The 25,070-nt window shown below is 39.4% G+C and overlaps 2 protein-coding genes across 2 annotated transcripts; both read left to right on the top strand.

Annotated features, from left to right (window-relative positions):
- Window positions 1-7,595: 7,595 nt before the first annotated feature.
- LOC138910250 (uncharacterized) lies at window positions 7,596-7,943 on the top strand. The gene has a single exon (XM_070201477.1). It carries the CDS (start codon window positions 7,596-7,598, stop codon window positions 7,941-7,943), a length of 348 nt encoding a protein of 115 aa, XP_070057578.1.
- A 662-nt stretch (window positions 7,944-8,605) lies between these two features.
- Window positions 8,606-9,170, top strand: LOC138910249 (uncharacterized). The gene is made up of 2 exons (XM_070201475.1): window positions 8,606-8,920; window positions 9,018-9,170. The coding sequence occupies exons 1-2, from the start codon at window positions 8,606-8,608 to the stop codon at window positions 9,168-9,170; spliced, it is 468 nt and encodes a 155-aa protein (XP_070057576.1).
- The last annotated feature ends 15,900 nt before the right edge of the window (window positions 9,171-25,070 follow it).

Genomic DNA, 25,070 nt, shown 5'->3' with positions numbered 1-25,070 from the left:
GTCGACGGTCTCGTGCCTTTCCCTCTCAAGTTGTTCACTTGGGAGTACCAGTCTAGACCCTTTTAGAAACCCCACTCCAATTTTAAATTTACATGCATCATGCTAAACCTAGTATGGGTTGAAGGTTATTAACGTAATAACTCGCTTAGATAAACCTTGTCCAAAGTCCGATGGGATTTCCATAATCCCAAAGGACACTCTCATGTTATGTGCATTACATGGAGAAAATACGCCAAAATGTTGATCATTATTACGTAACTAGCCGAATCTGGAGGGGAAAAAAGGGTTAACTTTATTGTTTTGCAGAAATGAAGCACGAAATCCCCAGGTTCGGTATGGTCCAGAACATCCCTCCTTTTCTACTTGACTGGTGTAAAGACCTTACACCTTGTGAAAAAAATCATGTAAGGAGAGTACTTTTCGACCTGCCATCTTTGCTGAGCATTCAACCAAATAGAGAATTGATTGAGGCCGCTACCATGTTCTGGTAGGAGAAAAGAGTTGTTTTTCGATTTGGTAATATATAAATGACTCCTCTCTTAAAAGAAATAAGGGGTTTCGCCATGTTACCATGGGATATTCTGGGACTGCTAGTACCAGAGAATTGCACTCCTTGCAGTTTTTTGAAAATGTTGGGTTTAAAGAGGAATGATGAACTGCTATGTCTAAAGAAATCATACATCCCTTTTGAGTTTCTTTACGAGCGTTATGGGCATAACAAGTCATATTGTCTTCATCATAATGAACTAGCCATTACTTCTTTGGGATGGGTGCATCGCCGGGTTTATGTTTTCATTATCTACTTCCTGGGGCTGTTGATCTTTCAAATAAAAGTAGGAAGAATTCATACTCGTTTAGCCATGGTCGCCAGGACCTTAATGGATGGTATCGAAGGGAAAACTTATACTATCATTCCAATGATCTTAGCTGAGACGTACGGTGCTCTAGATCGGTGCAAGCATGTGTTTGTACAATTTGAGGGTTGCAATCTATTGCTACAAGTCTGGCTACTGGAACACTTTCAGAGGGTGGAATATCGCCAACAGCTTTTGCGAAGGCCACTAAATGACTACATAGCCAACCATCTCCCTAAGAAAATGACATTTATTCCATACAGGTTTGCAAAGCCTGGAAATACTGTAAGTTGGGTGCTTTTCTTCAGCAATCTGATAGACGAGCAAGTGCATTGGATGTTTGAATAGTTTTCTAGTAGAGAGTTCATCATCAGATCAAAAGGAACTACTCACTTGGTTCTGATCGGGCTGCGAGGCATCTACCCTTACGCTCCTATAAGGGTAATGAGGCAAGCTGGAAGAAAACAAGTCATACCTCGGGTTTCCAATATGGTCCAGTACAAGGCAAATTTCAAGGGAGATGTCATCCCATTTAAGTTCGAAGCGCAACATATGTGGAACCAAAAGATCATTGTGGAAGGGGAAACTATTAAGCCAAATAGGTATCGCGCATGTCATATGTACTACTATTTATTATGGATGGAAGATGACGTAGTTGGGGACGTCAAATCAGGAGTCAATCTGAAGGATAGAATCATAGATGAAGTGGTTGAGTCACATATGAAGTACAAGAGGCTACGCAAAAGGGTGTTCGAGGCGGAAGCTAAACATCTGGAGCAGCACAAAATGAACATGGAGGCGATAAAAGAATGGAAAGAGATTGCCACTAAGTCAACAAAAAGATTGGAATACCTAGAACAAGGACTGATGGAGCTAGAAGGGAAGATGGGAAAGAGACTTTCGGATTGTCAAGGCATGGATGACAATGAAGGAGGAAATCTGGCAAAGGCTTACATATTGCTAGATATGCGCGATCTGGGAAACATGATTGATGGGGTCAAAAGAGCCAATCATGGAGAAGGTCCTTCAGGGACCAAGTAGATTAGGAGATGATGTTCTTTATTTCTTTCTAGCTTAGATTATATTTCAATGTAATAAGGTTAAATTCCATTAGTAACTTTATTATATTATTGTCGATTTGGTAAAAGATTGTTTTGGCTCACTTTCGCATTAATGAAATGAAGCAAACGTTGGCACCAATTTTTTCCAAGTCTATGTGTCGCTTAGGCCTACCTCAGGCACAATAAGGACCCCAAATTAGGACTCGAATTATTGTATGACTTTGTAAAACATGCTTAAATATTGCGAACACTCTTTTATTTCACCTTACTGACTTGGTTACCTTTTGCTTTTCTTTCTTTCTGATTACTCCTATTACCAAAGGTTGGTTCGTGCATACTGATATCATCATCATACCACACTAGATCCAGAGGTCCTCCACCTCCTCTTCTACCTAGCGATCCGAAAGGCAAAAGCAAGGGCAAAGAGAAAATGGATGATTTACGTGGTATCCGGTAAGATGATGTTGCTGTGGCGGAACGAGTTGGTCTTTCGTTTGGAGCAGAAAATCCTAGAACTACAGGGCAAACTCGAGCAGGTCTGAAATATGGCAAACCTTTCCCTTACTCTCAATGTTCCCGACATCAACCAGCAAAACATGACTACCCAAAACAGAACACCACCACAAAACACACAAAACTCAGAATCCACCACCCATAGCTCTGAATCCTCCCGCACAACACTAGTATCATAATATTGCACTTCCCCAGAACCTTAACCTACCACCAGTGCAAACCCCTCAACAACATCACTATCATCCAATTCAATACCCGTAAACCACTACATATCACACTCCCCAAAATGCACCACAACCTACTCCTGATCCTCAAAACTCGACCAACAATCACCCATATACCCAAGTTCAGGGACTCATCAAAGCAATCTGATATATATAGAAACCTTACCCCCATACCCCACAGCAAACCCTATACCTACCCAAACCGATTGAGAAGGACCTGCTCATTAGAAACATAGCAGAGGAACTCAAGAAACTTACAGGGAGAGTCCAGATTGTTGAAGGTAGGAAAGTCGTTGAAGATCTGAATTATGAATATATGTGTATTAAGCCAGATGTGGAACTGCCAGAGGGTTACAAACCTCCAATGTTTGAAGGCACTAGTGATCCGAAGGTGCATCTAAGAACATATTGTGATAAGCTTATAGAAGTGGGTAAGAATGAACAAATCTGCATGAAACTGTCCATGCGAAGCCTTACAGGAGATGCTTTATCTTGGTATATCAGTCAAAATCCAAAGAAGTGGGTTAGTTAGGTAAGTATGGAACAATATTTCATGGACAGATTTAGGTTCAACACGAAAATGCGCCTGACAGTTTCTACATTCAAAACATTAACAAGAAGCTGACAGAAACCTTCCACGAGTATGCTACTCATTAGAGATCAGAGGCTACAAAAGTAAGGCCAGCATTTGAAGAGGAACAAATGAACAAGTTCATTGTTAGAGCACAAGATCCGCAATATTATGAATGGTTGATGGTCATCGAAAATCACAAGTTCTCAGACATCATCAAGTTAGGGGAAAGAATAGAAAAAGGAATCAAAAGTGGGATGGTAACTAATTTCGAGATGCTGCAGGACACGAATAAAGCTTTGCAATCAGGAGGTATTTCAAAGAAGAAAGAAGTGGGTGCCATGATGGTAGCCCAGGGCCCTAAATCTCCCCTCACATACCAAACACCTCCATCTACATATCAACCCTCACCCCTAAAATACCAATACCCTGCCACCACCTACCATACCTATAATCAACCTGCATATTACTATTCACCTCCACCCGCCCGCCAAAGCTACCCAAAGCCACGTCCAAATTTCGACCGCAGACCTTCTAGACAATACACCCCAATTGCTGAACCCATAGCACAACTGTATGAAAGGATAAAGCTCGTTGGTTATGTCACCCATATTCATGTTGTTGTTGTGGAAAATCCTTCCCAATGGATCAACCCTAACAAAACATGTGCTTATCATTTAGGCACGAAGAGTCATACCATTGAGAATGTCGTACGTTGAAATACAAGATTCAGACGTTGATCGACACTAAGGTTATACAAGCAAAGAAAACTGCACCAAACGTCCGCAACAACCCTCTCCCGGATCACAAAAGTGAGGGAGTGAACGTGATAGAACCTAATGAAGAGTGGGATCAAGAAGGGTCCATTGGACTTATTCGAGAGGGATACGCTCCTAAAACATCTCTGTACACCCTCACGCCAGTTGTGGTACAAACAAAAGTACCATTTGAAGTTGAGGTAGCTACACCCTTCACTGTAATGGTAGCTCCCACACCATCTTACAAGCCTGATGTCATCACATGGGATTATGTTGTGGGAGTAGGAAGAAAAGGAAAAGCCAAAATGGAAGAAACAGGTGTTGCACAAGGTATGACTAGAACTGACAGAGTTTACACACCTGAGAATCTAGGAGGAAAAAGAAAGGAAGCTACACCTAAGTCGCCCGTTGTTGAGACTGGCACTGATGATCTTTGGAGGAAGATACAAGCAAGGGAATACTATGTTGTTGACTACCTGAATAAGACTCCTGCTCAGATATCCATCTTATCATTATTCCAAAACTCAGATGCGCACAAGAATGATTTGATGAAGGTGTTAAGTAAAGCTTATGTATCCACCGACATCACTAATGGATAGATGGCTAACATGGTCAGACAAGTATTAGAGAGGCACAAAATCACTTTTCACGAAGATGAGTTACCACCATAAGGAATGAGTCACAACAAGACGTTTCACATCACAGTGCAATTTGAGGACAAGTTCATTGCCAGGGTCCTGATAGATGGAGGTTCGATTCTAAACATATGTCCACTGACCACTCTGAAGAGATTAGGTAAGTTCCTGCACGAGATATGAATGGGAAGCATGAATGTAAAGGTATTCGATGGATCTCAGAGAGCCACTATCGGAGAAATCAACCTTGATCTACAGATGGGTCCGACTTGGTTTGATGTTGATTTCCAAGTGCTAGATATATCGGCTAACTACAACCTATTGTTGGGACGGTCATGGATACATGTGGATGGGGCAGTGACTTTTACTTAGTACCAGGTTTTGATGTTCGAGTGGAATCATCAGAAGGTGATCATTCATGAAGATGGAAGCAACCCCATTTACACCAATCATTCCATCCCAGTCATCAAAAATAGGAGGAAGTTGGGCGGAGAAACATATCATCTCATTGAACGAGTTAATGAAATTGAAAAGGATCGATGGTGGAGCAACAAGATAGAACGCATATTGCTGTGGACTAGATATGAACCAGGCAAGGGTCTTGGTAAAAAGCTTCAGGGGATCACCAAACCCATACAACCATAGTATCATGGCACGACCTTTGGACTGGGGTATGAATATACCGTGCAAGAATATCAGGATTGGACAAATCATGGCGCGCCCCTTATTATCCGCTGGAACAACCCATACCACCTCTACACCAGACATTCCATCAGGCTGACATAATGTGGGGATCTGAGAAAGATGAGATTTTGGCTGGCATGATGAAGCTGTTTCTAGATGAAAACAACATGGGTTGCAGTGCAATTGTCGAGGAGGAAGACCTTACCATTCAGACAATGGAAGGAGTTGTTCTCAAGAATTGGACCGATGCACCATCCCCGGCTCGCCGCGTTCCTGGGTAGCCTGGCAAATTAGCATGACTTATTTTCAAATTGTTTTGAGCATTTAAGACATTTTTCAGTATTTTGTTTTGAAAATAATTACTCGAGTCATCGAGTCGTACTTGTTGACATTTTAAAATTTTTTGTTAATGCATTATTACTTTTTATATTTATTATTATCTTTCTACATTCTTTTCAGCATAATTATTACATATCCTGATGAACCTACGACTGTGACATGTATTGAGACAATGCTACATAAGCATAGTTATTCGGAAGATCTAGAGGATGATGTAATACCTAAGGAAATTGTCAAAGAAGTAGAGAATTTTGAAAACAAACCGAAGTCTAATTTGGAGAAAACTGAGGCCATTAACTTAGGAGATTCTGAAACAGTCAAGGAAACTCGCATAAGCATCCATCAATCGTCGATAGAAAAGGAAGAGTAAGTCAGGTTTCTAAAAGAATATGAGGATATTTTCGCATGGTCCTATGACGATATGATTAGGTTGAGCACATCCATAGTAGCTCACAAGCTACCTACAGATCCCATGTGTCCACCGATAAAACAGAAGCTCAGAAAGTTCAAACTGGATATGAGTTTGAAGATAAAAGAGGAGGTCACCAAACAAATTAAAGCCAAGGTTCTCCGAGTGGTCGAATACCCAACCTGGTTAGCCAACATTGTGCCGGTTCCAAAGAAAGATGGGAAAGTTACAGTATGTGTCGATTACCGAGATCTGAACAGAGAAAGTCCGAAGGATGATTTTTCGCTGCCTAACATACACATACTGATTGACAACTGCGCCAAACATGAACTCCAATCCTTTGTGGATTGCTTCACAGGATACCATCAGATTTGGATGGATGAAGAGGATGCCGAAAGAACCACCTTTATCACACCACGAGGGATATATTATTACAAAATGATGTCGTTTGGTTTGAAGAATGCTGGGGGCACCTACATGAGGGCCATGATGACTATCTTCCATGATACGATACACAAGGAAATAGTGGTGTATGTGGATGATGTTATCATCAAATCTAAAAGGAGTTCGGATCACATATCAGACCTGAAGAAATTTTTCGATCGACTTCGAAAATACAACTTGAAGTTGAACCCTGCAAAATGTGCCTTCAGAGTCCCTGCTGGAAAATTGTTAGGTTTCATCGTCATCCGCTGAGGTATTGAGCTACACCCGTCAAAAATCAAAGCTATCCAGGACTTGCCACCACCAAAGAATAAGTAAGATGTGATGAGTTTTCTAGGGCGCCACAATTATATTAGCCATATTATAGCACAATCAACGGTGATATGTGAGCCAATATTCAAAATGCTGAGGAAAGATGCTCCCACAAGCTAGACTGAAGAGTGCCAGAAAGCCTTCGACAAAATCAAGGAGAATTTGTCTAAACCACCCGTGATGGTCCCACCAGAACCAGGAAGACCTATGCTACTTTATATGTCTATGTTGGATGGGACCTTTAGTTGTGTTCTAGGACAACATGATGAAACTAGGAGGAAGGATCAGTCGATATATTATCTGAGCAAGAAGTTCATGCCTTACGAAGTGAAGTACTCTTTGTTGGAACGCACCTACTATGCTTTGACATGAATAGCCCAGAAGTTGAGACATTATTTCTATGCGTATACTACATATCTCATATCAAGGATGGATCCGCCAAAATACATCTTTCAGAAGCTCATGCCTACGGGTAAGTTAGCAAAGTGGCAGATATTGCTGAGTGAGTTTGAGATCATCCATTTAACTCAGAAGGCAGTCAAAGGGAAAGAATTGGCATATTATTTGGCATAAAATCCCATAGACGGAGAATACGAACCATTGAAGACGTATTTTCCCGATGAAGAGGATCATTTGTAGGCGAAGATAATACCGAAGCATACGACGGTTGGAGGATGTTCTTTGACGGAGTAGCAAACTTTAAGGGAGTGGGCATCAGAGCTGTCTTAGTATCAGAAACTGGTCAACATTACCCGGTATCCGCAAAACTCAGGTTCCCGCACACTAACAATATGGCAGAATATGAGGCCTGCATCTTGGGACTCAAGTTATCCATCGACATGGACATTCAGGAGTTGCTGGTAATCGGAGATTCAGATCTATTGGTGCACCAGGTTCTAGGAGAATGGGCTACTAATAATACCAAGATATTGCCATACTTGCATTGTGTACAAGAGTTGATCAAGAGATTCACGAAAATAGAATTCAAGCATGATCCAAGGATTCAGAATGAATTTGCAGATGCATTAGCCACCTTGTCTTCCATGATACAACATCCAGACAAGAATTTCATCGATCCTATCCCAAAAGGAATTCATAAGCAGCCAGCTTATTGTGCTCATGTTGAAGAAGCATTTTAAAAAAATCCGTGGTTCCGCGACATCAAGGAGTACTTGAAAAGGGGAAAATATCCAGAGAATGCTACACATACTTAGAAGTGTACGCTCCGAAGATTGGCCAATCATTTCTTTCAAACTAGAGGAATTTTGTATAGAAGGACTCCTAATTTGGGATTATTGTGATGTGTCAATGCCAAGGAGGCATCTGGATTGCTTGAAGAAATACATGTTGGAACTTACGGACCTCACATGAATGATTTTGTTTTGGCCAGAAGATATTAAGAGGAGGGTATTTCTAGTTGGCTATGGAAACAAATTGCATAAAATATGTTCAAAAGTGTCACCAATGCCAGATACATGCTGATATGATATGAGTGCCACCCAATGAACTCAATACAATGAGTTTTCCCTGGCCTTTCTCTTCTTGGGGCATGGATATCATCGGACCAATCGAACCCACTGCTTTAAATGAACATATGTTCATTTTGGTGGCTATAGACTACTTTAAAAAATGGGTTGAAGTCGCGCCCTATAAGGCTATGACTAAGAAGGTCGTAGCGGATTTTGTCCGAGATTGCATTGTTTGTCGATTTGGAGTACCTGAGTCAATCATCATTGACAATAAAGTCATGTGTGAAACATTCAAGATCAAGCATCAGAATTCCACAGCATACAGGCCGTAAATGAATGGAGCCGTAGAAGCCGCCAATAAGAACATCAAGAAGATATTGAGGAAAATGGTGGACAACTACAAACAATGGCACAAAAAGCTACCATTTGCTTTACTCGGGTATCGAACCACAGTTCGTACATCAATTGGGGAAACTCCCTATCTTTTGGTTTACGGTACTGAAGCCGTTATTCCTGCCAAAGTGGGGATCCCTTTCTTAAGAATCATAGAAGAAGTCGAGCTCGGTGTCGCAAAATGGGTACGGAACCGGTATGAACAACTAGTTCTCATTGATGGTAACAGAATAAATGCAATGTCACGGTCAACTGTAATAGAACATAATGGCAAGAGCTTTCAACAAAAAGGTTAGGTTAAGGCAATTCACACCAGGGCAATTGGTACTGAAATGGGTCTTCCCACATCAGGATGAAGCAAAGGGAAAATTCTCACCCAACTGGCAAAGCCCCTACATGGTTTATCGAGTACTGACAGGAGGAGAACTTATACCTGCAGAGATGGATGGAGAGATATGGCCAAAACCTATCAATTCAGATGCAGTCAAGAGATATTATGTTTAATATTATGTTTGCACTTTCTATTTGATGTAACCTGAACTACGCTTGACCTGATTCCCATTTAAGAAGGGATACGTAGGAAGCCCTGTGGGTTCGGTCACATCATAATAAAATCTTCATTCCCCCTATGGTCAGAAACTGGGGAAAGATCTCGAGCTCACCCGATCTCATCATGTTTAGAATCACCAAGGAATGTATTGCCAGAAGTATGCATTTAAACTGGGGCATAAGTTTGAGGAGGATCCTCAAAATTTCGGGTTAAGGAGGTTGAAATGTCTCAAAAGCATGTCACAGTCGCCAATTCGACAAAATTGTTTACTCTCAGGCATTATCACATATTTCAAACAACTACAAATGATTTATCACAAATGCATATTTTTCGAATTTGTTTATTTTTTCTACAGTAGCCAGACTCTACCCGTGTTGACTCAAATAGGACCTCAAGACAAGAGCAAAGGCAAAGCAAGGAATCGATAGCACGAACCAACCTTCCCCCCCTCCAAACTCATGATTTTTCTGTGGATGCAGGCACGATGGACGTAACAAGAACGTCCACAAATATATACATACAACAAGATCCCTATATTCATACCGACAGAAGTCGCCAAACACAAATGCGTCAAGCTAAGAAATACTTTACCCTCTCATATTTAAACATTACTCTTCTTGCATAGGGCTAAGCGCTTCCTACATCATCGCATAAGGCTAAATACTGTCTTTCTTTGAGACTAAGCATTGTCTCCATTCCTTGCATGAGGCTAAGCACTGCATCCATTACCGCATAAGGCTAAGCATTGCCTTTCCTTGCATGGGGCTAAGCATTGTTTCCATTCCTTGCATGAGGCTAAGCACTGCCTCCATTATTGCATAAGGCTAAGCATTGCCTTTCCTTGCATGAGACTAAGCATTGTATCTATTATTGCATAAGGCTAAACACTGCCTTTCTTTATTGCATAAGGCTAAGCATTGCCTTTCCGCGCATGAGACTAAGCACTATCTCCATTATTGCATAAGGCTAAACAGTACCTTCCTCGCATGAGACTAAGCATTGTCTCTCTTTTTGTCACGAGGATAAGCAATGCCTCCATTATTTCATAAAGATAAGCATCGCCTTCCCTTGCATGAGACTAAACTCTGTCTCCGCTACACTGCATAAGATTAAGCATTATCTCCTTTTTTCGTAACGGACTAAGCGTTACCCTCATCTCATATAAGACTAATCCATGTCTTGTCTCGTTTTAGCAAATGACTATGCATCACCTGTTTCCTTTATCAAGCGATCAATATTACCATATACATGCATTTCATGGGCTGAAACACTGCCACATTGTCCGAAGGCGTCATAGTCCAAAGGCACCATCCTCATAGCCTAAAGACACCATGCCATGGCCTGAGGATCTCTCAAAATTGCACATCATTATTCAAAGGCGTCATAGTCCAGAGGCACCATCCTCATAGTTCGAGGACATCATTTCATGGCATGCGAATCTCTTATCAAAAACTTCATGGCCCAGGACATCATAGTCTAAGGACATCATCCTCGTCGTCCAGAGACAACTCTCATGGTCTGAAGGGAATTTGCATCATGTTTAAATGTTCACAATAAACCATATATATTCGCATGCATCGTGTTTTAAGTTTTACAGGTAACTCGGGAGGTAACCGTTCTACAAACAGGAGTAATTCTAGCTCCGGTTTCCGTTTACAACGTTCACATCCTTCGATCACTTCAAACGTAACTGATAGTCAGCAATTGATTACCCTTTGTTATATGACCGTCTAAATATCTGCCTTGTACACCCGAAACATTCAATTTGCATTTATAACCCCACCTGAAATCATTCGTTACTCACGATACTATCGCATCCAAAAGATCCTTTTTCGAAACACACGACCACTTTTATAATAATTTCATCGGTTTCGTCCGTCGTTGGATCCAGAACTACACACGGACTGATTCACGTAACACCAAGAAAATGTAGGCAACTCAAGAACCAGGGTTCGGCCCCCATTTTGTTTCCAAAATACATCATTCCTCACTCACTTCTGACAAAATTGGTCATCATTTTCTTTACCGGACAACTCTTTCATCATTCATGGGTAAAGAGGGGCAGCTGTTGATATCCAATTTTGCCCTCATATTTTTATATGCTTTTAAATATCATTCATGCATCATCACCAATATTTTCTATAATATTCCATAATTTTTGAAGCTTTAAAATTGATTGTCTTGCATTTAAATTACTTGAATATGTATTAATTACCTCTTTAAATTATTTTGTGATGACTTAATTTATTATTTTCATCCACATATATGTTTCATAATATTTGTACTTCATTTCATATAAATATATTTGTATTTTTAAGTTATTCACATAATTTTGCAATAATAGCCTATATGCTATGTATAAATACAATTATTACATTATTCATTCTAAAATAGCACTTTTATATTTTTAATAATGTTATGTTATTATTTTCAATTATTTTATTGCATAAGTAATATTTTATTATTTATTAATTATTTTTATTTAAACAATTTTGTGTATTTAATTTGTAACCCAAATTTGGAGCCACTTCCGGACCAATTTAATGGCCCAAACACCCACACCTTAGTCTAATAATCCCCAAAGTCCTATCCAAACGACCCCTGCAACTGACCTGGTCGCGACCCATTTAACAACCCGACCCGCCTATTCCTTAATCATGGCCGTTGATCTCTTAAGATCAACGGCCCAAGATCACTCCACCCCTTTTAATTAACCAAACCCCTGAAAATCTAAAGACCACACTTCTCAAACCAGTCGCCTTTATACTCTCGCGAACCTTCTCCTCTCTTCTGCAAACTCTAGCCGCCCCACTCAAATCCCAGTCCCAATCCGATAATCACATCGAAATCTTCCATGATTCCTTTCCTTTCTTGCACACAGAGAGACGCTTACCATCTCTTAAATGTTACTAGCATTTGGTACTCAATTATTTATGGAAACTGAATCACTGGTGTTCGTTCAACTCCGATTCTATATTATCTTTATATTTCTAACCTGATACACTCACTACCAGGCCATATGGGTCCGATTCAGTGAGAGTTTTTACTATATTTTTTCTTCGTTTTAAACTAGGGTTTGCCTGATTCTTCTTAAATTGATTCTAATCGATTTTGCATGCTATTATTTCCTTTTTTATGTTTAATTGAATATTTTTCCTTGTTTGTGTCTTTAATTTTGCTAGTATATAAACCCCTCTCCAATTTTCCCTTTGGAGAGACTCGAATCACCTTAGGAACTATTCTCTCACTCTTACTTATTTTATACTATTCTGAAATTGAGCTCTTGGTCGGCTGAAAGCCAAGGTTACTGGATTTTGTTTACCTTCCTCCAATGCAAGCACTGCTCGGAGTCCATTTCGAGGCTCCTGTGAACTTTAAAGCACTAGGGAGTTGAGATTTTTACTGGTCTTCAACAATCACAGCTATTCCTGAGAATTTTGAGTTCTTCATCTTTTGTTTAGTTTTTCTGCAACTTGTTAGTGCCCTATACACTCGCACTTCTACTTCTTTCTGTTCGTGTTTGTGTTATGTGCCTTAGTGCTATTTGGATTTCCCTGCGTTAATTTCAATGTTATGCCACTTCGTATACAATTCTGTTTGTTTTAGTACTCCTCTATAGTTCCAATAGCTTCAATTCTATGCAAGTCCTGATCTTAACTAATATGTAGATAGTTAAGTTGATTCACGATGCCTGCCTGATTCGTAATTGAAACATGAGTGATGGTTGTTGAACTTTGTATTAACTCTTAGGAAACTATGTTCCTGCTCAAAATTGCTCTTTTCATGTTGCATCATGTATGCATAATGGACTATTTCTTTGCAAGTCATATGACAATGCTATCTGAATACTTAGCCTAATATGCTAACCTGAATGCATGCCCATTATATTTGTCCAACCTGAACGATATCTAATCATTATGTCTAGGAGTAGTTGGTTACTTATACATGTTGCTTATTCAATGTTTGGTTTCTTACATTGTTTTGTACTATTATGATAATCAACTCATGCCCAGAATGTGTTCTAATTCATGTTGAGACATCTATGCCTAACTTTATCTTTACGGAGTTCTACTGTTAGCTATGACATGTTCCCATGCTATATGTAACCCTATTGTGTTCTTTTGTTTGAGTTGCTCAATCTCGTGTTCTTCATTATTAGTTGAGACCTTTAGAGTAAATCTCATAACCAGCATTTTCTCCTATATGTGGCCAGCTAGTACAAGGTTTAATGTTTGTCTGTCATATTGATTTGAAGTTGACATGTTTTTGTTTACTATAAGTCTTTCTGTTATTGTAACTGATACTCAGCATGTTAAAGTTTTCTCATTCTTAACTAAGTGACTACTCGATCATGAACCTATTATGTTATGTTATTTTCACTAGGCCTTCATGTTAAACCTTTCATGTGGAGGCTATGCTATACTTGTTCTTGCATATGACTCTATTAGATTTCATGTTTAAATCTCGTGTCTAAAGTTCTTTTAGGCTAATCCTGAATCATTTTATTTTTGAAACTCTTTGGAATAGTTCACAATCTTGTGATCCTTTAGCTTTGTTTCTGAGAATACAAGTAAGGCATTCGTTTGGCCTGATGTTGGGCCATATGTGTTGTTGGACCTAGGCATTCGATTCAGGAAGATTCTACTGTCCTTATGAGCCTGAGATTTAGGTCTGTTGGTTGGTGAGGCTGCTGAAGGCCCAGAAATTCACTGGGTTATTTTATAGCGGGCATGTAATATTTGATGGGGGCCTATACTTGTTTCAGCATGTATTTTTGTCATCTTTGAGTTTGTATTATTCTATTTTGGTCCTATCACTTGTAATAACGAATAATTGGGGTGTTAGTGAAATTGGGTAATGGGTGTACATTGTTCTTGCATAAAGGGTAGAGAACATGCCTATAGGGTCTACGTGCTTTATTTGCTATCTTGTTATCTTGCTCTACTTCTGCACGCTAGTTGAAATCATATATATATAGGAAATCACACACTTCACTCAACTTGCATAATACCTGACATTATTTAAAGCATGACTGTTTGACTAAATATTTTACCTGCTCTCATGTCTACTTCTGTATGATTATTAGATAACATGCCTATAGGGTTATAATAATACATACCTTTATTAATACTCATCTAGATACCATGACTATATGGTCTTAACTAATTGATTAATCGATTGTTTCTGTTGTTTTATTATACTGCCGCCTGGATAGCATGCCTATAGGAATAATTATGATAAAAGCCAGTTCAAATACCACCTATTAGAAATTTTGCGTATAGGATACTGTTATTCGCCTAGAAAGCATGTTTATAAAATCAAACGCTGGTAAGTCCGAGTTTTAATATCTTTCACTGCCTATTGTGAAAACAACTTAAAAATCATACATATAGGACAATGTCACTCGCCTAAGACGCCTATCTATAAAATCAATGCTAATAATCGTGAGTTCGCAAATAGTTTACTGTCTACTCGCCTAAGTCATTCAGAACAATAATGATGAATATACGATACTGGAATTTAGAATCACCTAGAAACCATGCATATAAGATTTTAAGTCTTGATTCTGAAACTGTGTACTGCCTAAACTGCCCACGTGCATTTGTTGTTTATGTGTGGAGGCTTACTTGGGCCCTTAATTGTCTTTATGTGAAGTCCTATCTGTTTTGATTGTCGCCTAGTTTTATCATTTTAAGCAACATTTGAGAAGTCTAAAACTATCCAAATAGTAGTTCCAAAGCCTCCTGGACCATAGGTATAGGACGGGTAGTGCACGCATAGGATATGATTTAGAACTGAATTAGAGCCTTTAAGTAACAACTTCAACATAGTAATTGGGTAGCAGGAGATGATACTCTGTGCCCGCTAAATAATATAAGCAACCACTACCTTAAGGGAGTTGCGAAGTATTATTTATGTTGTACGGGGTGATCCCTTAGGCTAAAAAACTTAGGACCCCCTTTTCTTTATGTACTCGTTATTTATACTTAGTCATTTAATATAGACCAATGTAGTTATATCTTTGTAATCTTTAAGATTCATAGCAATTCTCATGTGTTATAGTAAGACTCTTTGACTACAAAATTTTCCTTTGTCTATTTGATCACCTATCCTAATTACATAATGCACATAGTTTAAAGTTCGGTCAGGACCCACAATTGTGGACTTCAAAGAATGCCTAACACCTTCTCTTCGAAGTAACTTGAGCCCTTACCCGATCTTTTGTGACATAGACTAGTCAAACAAAGTTATTTGCAAATAGGTGCCCTAACGCTCCTTAAAAATCGTTAGATGGCGACTCTTCTATTTTAATACCTTCTTTAAAAGAGTTGTCACACGTCGAAATCCGCTTTCGCTAAAAAATGGGGCGCGACATGGGGCACGTGTCTTTCGGCCCGTTTGGGCGGTGCAATTTAGATTTTAGTAAAGTGGGTGACTCCCGAGAAGGTTCTAATGGCTTCTAGATTTATATATAGCAATTGTGAATTTTTCCGGACTTGTGTGTGGATAGAATCTCAGATTTGCATTTGATGGTGCCGGGACTTGTGGTAATTCTGTATCACTATGGATCCTACATTCCAGTATAAGAAAGGTAAAAAGAATAATTTTAAATTCACATAAGGTATTTTCAGAGTGGGAATTTTGATTGTGGTATTTATGGGGGTTATTATGATGTGGTGAGACTTTATAGATGTTTTGGTGGTAATATTCTTGGGTTTGGTGACCTACGTGGCTTGGTCGAGTTAGAGGAATTCAATTATGATAGCTTGGTTATGTGCAAATGGGTTTCGAAGAGTTCTCGATGGTTTCTACCATGGTTTGAGATGGATATTTTCTACCGGCATAAGGAATATGTTGTGTATTGTCATTTCCACCTGGATGGGGGCAAATCGGGTATGTATTTTGTTAGTGACTCAAAGTTGATAATGAGATTCTCGTACTTTTAACATGATGGCACGGTAGATGTGGTGTGTTGTGCGGGATTAAGATTTACTTGTACAAGGTGGTAGTTCAGTCTTGAAGGGAAGGTCACGAATTTTGGACAGAATGGTCAGTTTCAGATATTTAGATGAATGTTATAACTGCTCGGTAATCCCAGAGAAGGGTGCGTATTTCAGAAGGCGCATTATATTTTGACTTACGGATGTTCAGTGGTATTGCGGTACTCTCCTGGTTGATAGATTGCTGATATTCCAATTATTGCTATGTGTCACAAAAGAATTATGGAAGTATTCCTCGTGGGATAATCGTGAATGAAAGATATGTTAGTCATTCGAGTGCTGGAGTTGGGACCAGTTACGGTGATTTATGTGTTCTATGAATTTGGACACCGAAAGTTCTCAGAAGCATATTGTTTTAGGGTTGCGGCCTGTTTGAGGTGAGCATTTTATTTAAACTCAGTGGAGGCACTAGTTGCGCTAATTATTTGTGATAGCTACGCGCTACGAGTGCGTATATATAGGTAAGGTTTGAGCCCATGTGCGGGCATCGGGGCAAGTATTCATAGTCGAAAAATGCTTAGGTTATGATATACCTAGAGTTGACTGTTAAGCTTAAAGTTATAATGTTCTCGTATTTGTACCTTTGTGGAGAACTATCTGAGTCATACTTGAGGTTACAAAAAGGGTAATTCCCCGAATAAACTTGGTAGTTGCTATTTCTGCTTTAACTTACCGATTTGAGTTGTGATAGCACACTTTGCATATGCCTACTCTATGGCGTATTATTTATACCAGTCCATGAGCATGAGAATCTTATTTCTTTTAGTATATACATGTGTACTTGTTTGATTGCTCCTGTATGATATGCTTGGACTGGAGGCCTATGACCATGATGGGCGGATTATGTTATTTGCACGTGAGTTGTCCGAGCGGGTCCAAATATTGATACTATAGCACGTGAGTTATCCGTGCGGTTGATGTTAATGTGAGATTTAGAAGAGCTGGTTACCGTTATTAGATTTGTGTGTCTTGGTTCTACTATGTATGATGAGCTCATAGCATTGCGGTTGTGGTAGTGCTTGTTGAACTTGCGAAACAGTTCTCTTCTTGGAGGCATTTCCTATTTTAGGGTGCACGGATTGCGCAATTTGTGGCTTGAGTTATATTGGTGTGGCATGTATGTGGAATAGTTATGTTTGATAATATAAGGTCATTGGACCTAGAATGGGTACGATCAGGTTTAATTACGATATATTGGGAGGGTAATATCGAAAGTCGGCTTAGAGAGCGATTATGGTTCTGGTTGGGGCGAGAGAGCTCCATGACTTGTTGATCTGATAAGTGGTTATGAGATTTCACATGTTTCTTTCATTATCGGCAGTGTACGAAGGTTTTGAGAATGAAGTTTTCTTTGATATAGGGTTTAATACTAGTACTGGTTGGTTTTCAGTAGTTACTGTGATCAGAAATGGTGCGGCGAGTATGCGAGTTGTGTAGTATGTTATTTGATTACATTTGGGGTTATAGTTCAGGCTTAATAAAGCTTGTTCAAACATATACAGTGTGTAGATATGAGATTCGGTCTTGAAAAGAAATTCTGAATTTTGGAAATTGAATTCCAAGGTTTATGGACTAAGATTTAAGTAATGATCTTCAATTACTTTGTGTTGTCAGGCCTATATGGAATAGGGTGACGTGGGCTCACCCCCGGGTACGTGCGTGGTAAGATGGCATAGTAATTTGAAGGCTTAGGAACAACTCCTAGCACGTCCGAGGATGAACGTATGTTTAAGTGGGGGAGAATGTAACAACTCGACTTGCCGTTTTGAAACTTTACGCTCCTTCCAACTATTTGAAGTATTGAATATCTTCATATGATGTATTAGGACGTGTGTGAATCATCGTCTTTGATTTTCAGGTGTTTCAGGATTAGTTCGGAAGAATGAATTTCACGTAGGAAGCTTAAATGAAAAAGGTTGACCGGAATTTGACTTTTGTGCAAACGACTTCGGAATAGAGTTTTGATGATTCCAATAGCTTCGTATGGTGATTTTGGACTAAGGAGTGTGTCAGGATAATTATTTGGAAGTCCGTAGTTGATTTTGGCTTGAAATGACAAAATTAGGAAATGAAAGGTTTAAAAGTTTGATCGGGAGTTGACTTTATTGATATCGGGGTCAAAATCCAGTTCTGAAAAATTTTATAGGTCCGTTATGTCATTTATGACTTGTGGGCAAAATTTGAACTCAATCGGACTTGATTTGATAGGTTTTGGACATCGAATGTAGAAGTTGGAATTCGTTAGTTTTCATTAGGCTTGAATTGGGGTGCGATTTGTGGTTTTAGGGTTATTTGATGTGATTTGAGACCTCGACTAAGTTCGTATTAGAACTTGTTGGTGTATCTGGTTGAGGTCCCGAGGCCTCGGGTGAGTTCCGGGATGGTTTCGGATCATTCCTTCATGTCTTGCTGCTGCTGTTGCTGGTTCTGGTGTTGTTCACCGCGAACGCGTATGTGTTATCACATTCGCGTAGAAGGATGTTGGCTGCAGGATATTTGTGCTTCACATTCGCGACTATGGGCACGCGTTTACGTAGATTTGGGGAGCAAAACTATGCGTTCGTGATTGGAACATCGCGTTCGCAAAGGGAAAACTTGGCCTGGGAGATTTTAAACTTCGCGTTTGCGGAGGGAGACCTGCGTTCGCGAAGGGTTATTGGGGGGAGTAGGTGAGATCATTTTTCGCATTCACGAAGAAGGGGATGCATTCACGAAGGTCTGGCTCAATGTGCATCCCGTTCGCGTGGGCTATCTCCACATGCGAAGAGGATTTTGGCAGTTGTGCAAATTTTGTGCTTCGCGAATGCGAGGCATTTTCCGCGTTTGCGAAGAAGGAATCGCTGGGTAGAGAACTTAATCTCATTTAAAATTTTTGACGATTTGGAGCTCGGGGAGAGGCGATTTTCAAGAAAAATATTGGAGTAAGAGTTCTTCACTCAATTTTGGTTAAATTACCTGAATCTATTGTTATCTTTAGCATTTAATTGGTGTTTTAAGTTGAAAAATTTTGAAATCCCCTAAGGTTAAGATTGAGGATTTGAGGGCCGAATTGTTGTCGGAATTTTGTAAATTTGGTATGGTTGGACTCGTGGTTGAATGGACGTTCGTATTTTGTAACTTTTGCTGGAATCCGAGACGTGGACTCCACTGTCAAATTTTCTAACGGAGTTGGAAATATTTATAAATTATTAAATTATAAGCATTAGAGTATATTTTGATTAATTTGCACATTGTTTGACTAGTTTCGAATAGTTTGGCTTGGAGTTGAGGAGATATGAAGGCGTTCGGAGGTTGATACGTGCAGAATGTAATTTTCGGAGTATTGTTAAGCTTGCTCGGCATCGAATTCGGCTTGTTCGAGATAAGTAACACTTCTAAACTTGGAGCTGAGGGTATGAACCCTGATTATACGTGTTATGTGATTTGTTTGGAGGTAACACATATGCAAGGTGATGGGCGTGTGGGCGTGCACCGTAGAAATTGTGACTCAGTTGCTTCCGTAGAGCTGTGTAGTCAATTAACTTGTATGTTTTCATGTATTTTTCATGTGTTAGAGAAACTGAGCTGTGACTCATGTTAGAAATCATGCTTAGACAAATGCTGGTATTATTGGTACCCACTGAGGTTATTTCTGCTGTCGAATTATATGTTTAAACTGTAATTTCATACTCAGTCATATTCATTCATTGCATATCATATCTAAGTCTCTGTTGTTATTTATTGATACATCATATCATCATTTTGGGCTAGTTGTATGATATGGTGAGCCCGCGAGACTGGAGAGATAGATGATTGAGTGAGGGCGAGGGCCTGATTGTGAGGATATTATGGGATCGGGCTACACGCTGCAACATATTTTTATTTATGTATGCATGAACCTGGCTTATTATAGCACTTGGGCTAAAGGAGCCCCTCCGGAGTCTGCACCCCCCACAGTGAGCGTAGTGGATAATATATTTGGGATGGAGCTCCCTGGGCATGGAGTTGCCATATATATTCACTTTTGGGATGGAGTTCCTTGGGCATGGGGTTGCCCTATACATTATAATCGGGATAGAGTTCCCTGGGTACGGAGTTGTCCTATACATTATATTTGGGATGTGCATGTAATTGCCTTATTTTTTTTATATTTGGGATGGAGTTCTATGAGCTGGATTGGACCTGTACAGTACCGAGTGACTGAATGTCAGTTATTATGTATATATATTTGGGATGGATCTTCCATGGGCTGGATTGGCCATATATAGTATTGTGAGATTTAGTACTCTGAGAGTGTGAGTACATGAGTTTATCACTACGCTGCATTGCATTAGACATGCATACTTGACATGTAGGCATAAAGAAGTACTTTTTCTCATGCCATCTCATAATGAGATTTCTTATCTGTCGTTAAAGGTTTTAAGAAAAATTATAGATTTCATACTTACTCATATGTTAGGTCACTTTCGGCAAAAGATTTGAGTTTTACAGCTATATTGAAAATAAAATGTTTATAATTTTTTACGAGCTGGGCATTTTATTATTGAGTTATTACTAGTGCTGCTTTAAATTGTATTATTATTGAAATATTATTAGTTATTGGAGTTGGACTTTAACCCTTGTCGCAGTTCGTCACTACTTTCAACCTAAGTTTCGCTTTGTTACTTATTGAGTATATAAGATCGATTGTACTCATACTATACTTTTGCACCTTGCGTGCAGATTTTTGATGCTGATGTAGATGCGTACGACGAGAGATGGATCTGAAGTTGTACCTGCGTTCCAGTCATTCCTGCCTCTTATATATGGTAGCTTTAGAATTTTTAATCTGTTAATGTATATTTCAAACAAATGACGTATTTGTATTTCACATCACGTTTGTAAATTCTAATCTTAGAATATCATGATTTGTACTATCGGTCCTTGGGAATGTATTAGAGTCAGTTAAATATTAATTAAATTAGATTGTTGTTATTTGGCTTACCTAGCGGGTGAGGTTAGGTGCCATCACGGCTAGTTGAATTTTGGGTCGTTATATAATTGCTTCAAGCCAAGTGACAGAGTCACTATTGTTTATAAAGATAAATTCACCCCGCCATCATTTTTCTGTGTAAGTGGTCATCTCCAAACTCAGAATAGAGTAAAACTAAATAGCCAACTTTAGAAAAATGACACCAAGAAAAGTTTGATATAAGTAGACATCTAGTTTCACAACAAGCACTTCTGAACTTTTTTCGCTTGTGCATCTTCTTCTGTTATCCAGCCTTTACTCCTCTTACCTACCCTTCTCTTGCAGTACTGCTGCGTACTAAATAAATACAAGCTGCAATATATAGAAGGGGGAGGAAATGCACAGAAGAGGAAGTTGCACAGAGCTAAAAGTCACCAGAAATTCCTTCATCTCTTCCATTATTAACAATATTTATAACGTCAAGATACTTCTAACTAGTTCATTAATTTATTGACCTAGGTGTCACACGTTCTATTTCTATACGCCATTAATTAGCAACTTCTTACTTTAGTGGATAACTTTGTGTTCGTATATATGGAATTTTCGGAGTATTGTTTAACTTGCCTGGCATTGAATTCGGCTTGTTCGAGATAAGTAACACTTTTAAACTTGGAGCTGAGAGTATGAACTCTGATTATACGTGTTATGTGATTTGTTTGGAGGTGACATATATGCTAGGTGACGGGCGTGTGGGCGTGCACCGTAGAAATTGTGACTCAGTCGATTCCGTAGAGCTGTGTAGTCAATTAACTTGTATTTTTTCATGTATTTTTTATGTGTTAGAGAAACTGAGTTGTGACTCATGTTTGAAATCATGCTTAGACAAATGCTGGTATTATTGGGACCCACTGAGGTCATTTCTGCTGTCAAATTTTATGTTTAAACTGTAATTTCAAACTCAGTCATATTCATTCATTGCATATCATATCTCAGTCTCTGTTGTTATTTATTGATACATCATATCATTATTTTGGCTAGTTTCATGACATAGTGAGCCCGAGAGACTGGAGAGATTGATGATTAAGTGAGGACTGGGACCTGATTGTGAGGATATTATGGGATCGGGCTACACGCCGTAACATGTTTTTATTTATTTATGCCTGGACCTGGCTTATTATAGTGCTTGGGCTGAAGGAGCCCATCCGGAGTCTGCACCCCCCACAGTGAGCGCAATGGATAATATATTTGGGATGGAGTTCCCTAGGCATGGAGTTGCCATATATATTCACTTATGGGATGGAGTTCCCTGGGTATGGAGTTGCCCTATACATTATAATCGGGATGGAGTTCCCTGGGTATGGAGTTGTCCTATACATTATATTTGGGATGGAGTTTCTTGGACATGGAGTTGCCTTATTTCTTTATATTTGGGATGAAGTTCCTTGGGCTGAATTGGCCATGTACAGTACTGAGTGACTGAATGTCAGTTATTATGTATATATATTTGGGATGGATCTTCCATGGGATGGATTGACCATATATAATATTATGAGATTTAGTACTCTGAGAGTGTGAGTAGATGAGTTCATCACTGCGTTGCATTGCGTTAGACATGCATACTTGACAAGTAGGCATAAATAAGTATTTTTTCTCATGCTATCTGATAATGATATTTCTTATCTGTCGTTAAAGTTTTTGAGAAAAATCACATATTTCAGACTTACTCATATTTTCAGTGACTTTCGGCAAAATATTTGAGTCTTACTGCTATATTGAAAAGAAAATGTTTATAATGTTTTACGAGCTGGGCATTTTATTATTTACTACTTGTGTTGCTTTAAATTGTATTATTATTGAGATGTTAGTAGTTATTAGAGTTGGACTCTAACCCTTGTCCCAGCTCGTCACTATTTTCAACCTAAGGTTAAGTTTGTTACTTATTGAGTGCACGGGGTCGGTTGTACTTATACTAAACTTCTGCACCTTGCGTGCATATTTCTGATGCTGATGTAGTTGTGTACGTGTCACGACCCAAAATCTGACCATGCTCATGATGGTGCCTATCATGTTACAAGGCAAGCCTACTTCCCAAAATATTTCTACTAACCCGATTATAAGAATTTAATAAAATATTTCAACACTTGAATTTCTTATAACTAAATCAACTCTAAATATATTTTTAGAAATACGAAAACGAGCCCCAAACATCGGGTGGTCACTAAGTCATGAGCGTCTAAATCTATGAACTAAGAAATGAAACTGTCTAACTGTCAATACAATCCAAAAGAAGAAATGATAAAAGTCGTAACAAGGTCCTGCGAATGCTAGCAGCTACCTTGCAATCTCCACAGAATTCAACGATCGTCGCGCTCTAACTCACGTGAATCTGCACATAAAGTGCAGGGTGTAGCATGAGTACAACCACCTCAGCAAGTAACATAAATAACTAAGGAACTGAGCAATAGTGACGAGCTAACTAAAACAGTCCAGTTATTTATTTTCACTATTTAAAAAAATAAACGGAAATAAACAGGTAAATTCTATAACTCAGTAAATGCCACAAAGAAGTTTAACAGTTAAATGCAGCAACAACACAAATAAATACAACCTCACAGCAGTGTCACTCCATCACTCATCACTCGTACTCAGCACTCAATACTCAAAACACTCAACACTCTGCGCTCACTACGGGTGTGTACAGACTCCGGAGGGGCTCCCAAAGCCCAAGCGCTAAGCACGGACAACTCACGTGCCATCATATCATTACCTAGATCCGCACGGTCAACTCACGTGCTACACGGACAACTCACGCGCTATGGTATCAATATCTGGACCCGCACGGTCAACTCACGTTCTACGTGGACAACTCACGCGCTATGGTATTAATATCCTCACAACCAGGCCCTCTGCCTCACTCAATCAATATCAATACCTGGATCCGCACGGTCAACTCACGTGCTACGCAGACAACTCACGCGCTATGGTATCACTACCTGGACCCACACGGTCAACTCACGTGCTACGCGGACAACTCACGCGCTATGGTATTAATATCCTCACAACCAGGCCCTCTGCCTCACTCAATCAATATCAATACCTGGATCCGCACGGTCAACTCACGTGCTACGCGGACAACTCACGCGCTATGGTATCACTACTTGGACCCGCACGGTCAACTCACGTGCTACGCGGACAACTCACGCACTATGGTATTAATATCCTTACAACCAGGCCCCCGGCCTCACTCAATCATGTACCTCACTAGCCTCATCATCACCAACAAATAAGGGAACACAGCCCACATCAAGTACCACCACATTATAGCAAATAATAGAGACTGAGGTAACATGTACAATATTTTCTCTGACTTAGTACCAATAATGTGAGCATGAATAAAGTCTAAGCATGATCTCTAACGTGAAGGCAAACAAGTTCAACAACAAATAAATACATAACCACAGATAATAGCCATTAGGCCTCACAACCTCACGGGATAGACCAAGTCTCAATCCCTCACGGTGCACACTTACATGCTCGTCACCTAGCATGGGTATCACTTTCAAACAATCACGTGATGTCAAATCTCTAGGTTTATATCCTCAAAGCCAGAGTTAAAACTGTTACTTACCTAAACAGCGTAAAATCCTACTCCGAGATGCCCTCGTCTCTGGACACGGTCTCCAAAAGCTCCAAATCTATTCACAATTAATTCAATATACTCAACACGAATCGTAGGAATTAATTCCATATGAGAATACAAATTTTTCCAACAAAATCCGAAATTTAACTCAAAAATCACCCGTGGGACTCATGTCTCGGAATCCGACAAAACACACAAAATTCGATAACCCATTCAATTACAAGTCCACCCATACCAATTTTATCAAATTCCGATATCAGATTGACCTTCAAATCTTCATTTT

This window comes from Nicotiana tomentosiformis, chromosome 4 (assembly GCF_000390325.3).
Source record: "Nicotiana tomentosiformis chromosome 4, ASM39032v3, whole genome shotgun sequence".
NCBI classification, from domain to species: Eukaryota; Viridiplantae; Streptophyta; class Magnoliopsida; order Solanales; family Solanaceae; genus Nicotiana; species Nicotiana tomentosiformis.
This window is presented reverse-complemented; position numbering and strand designations above follow the sequence as displayed.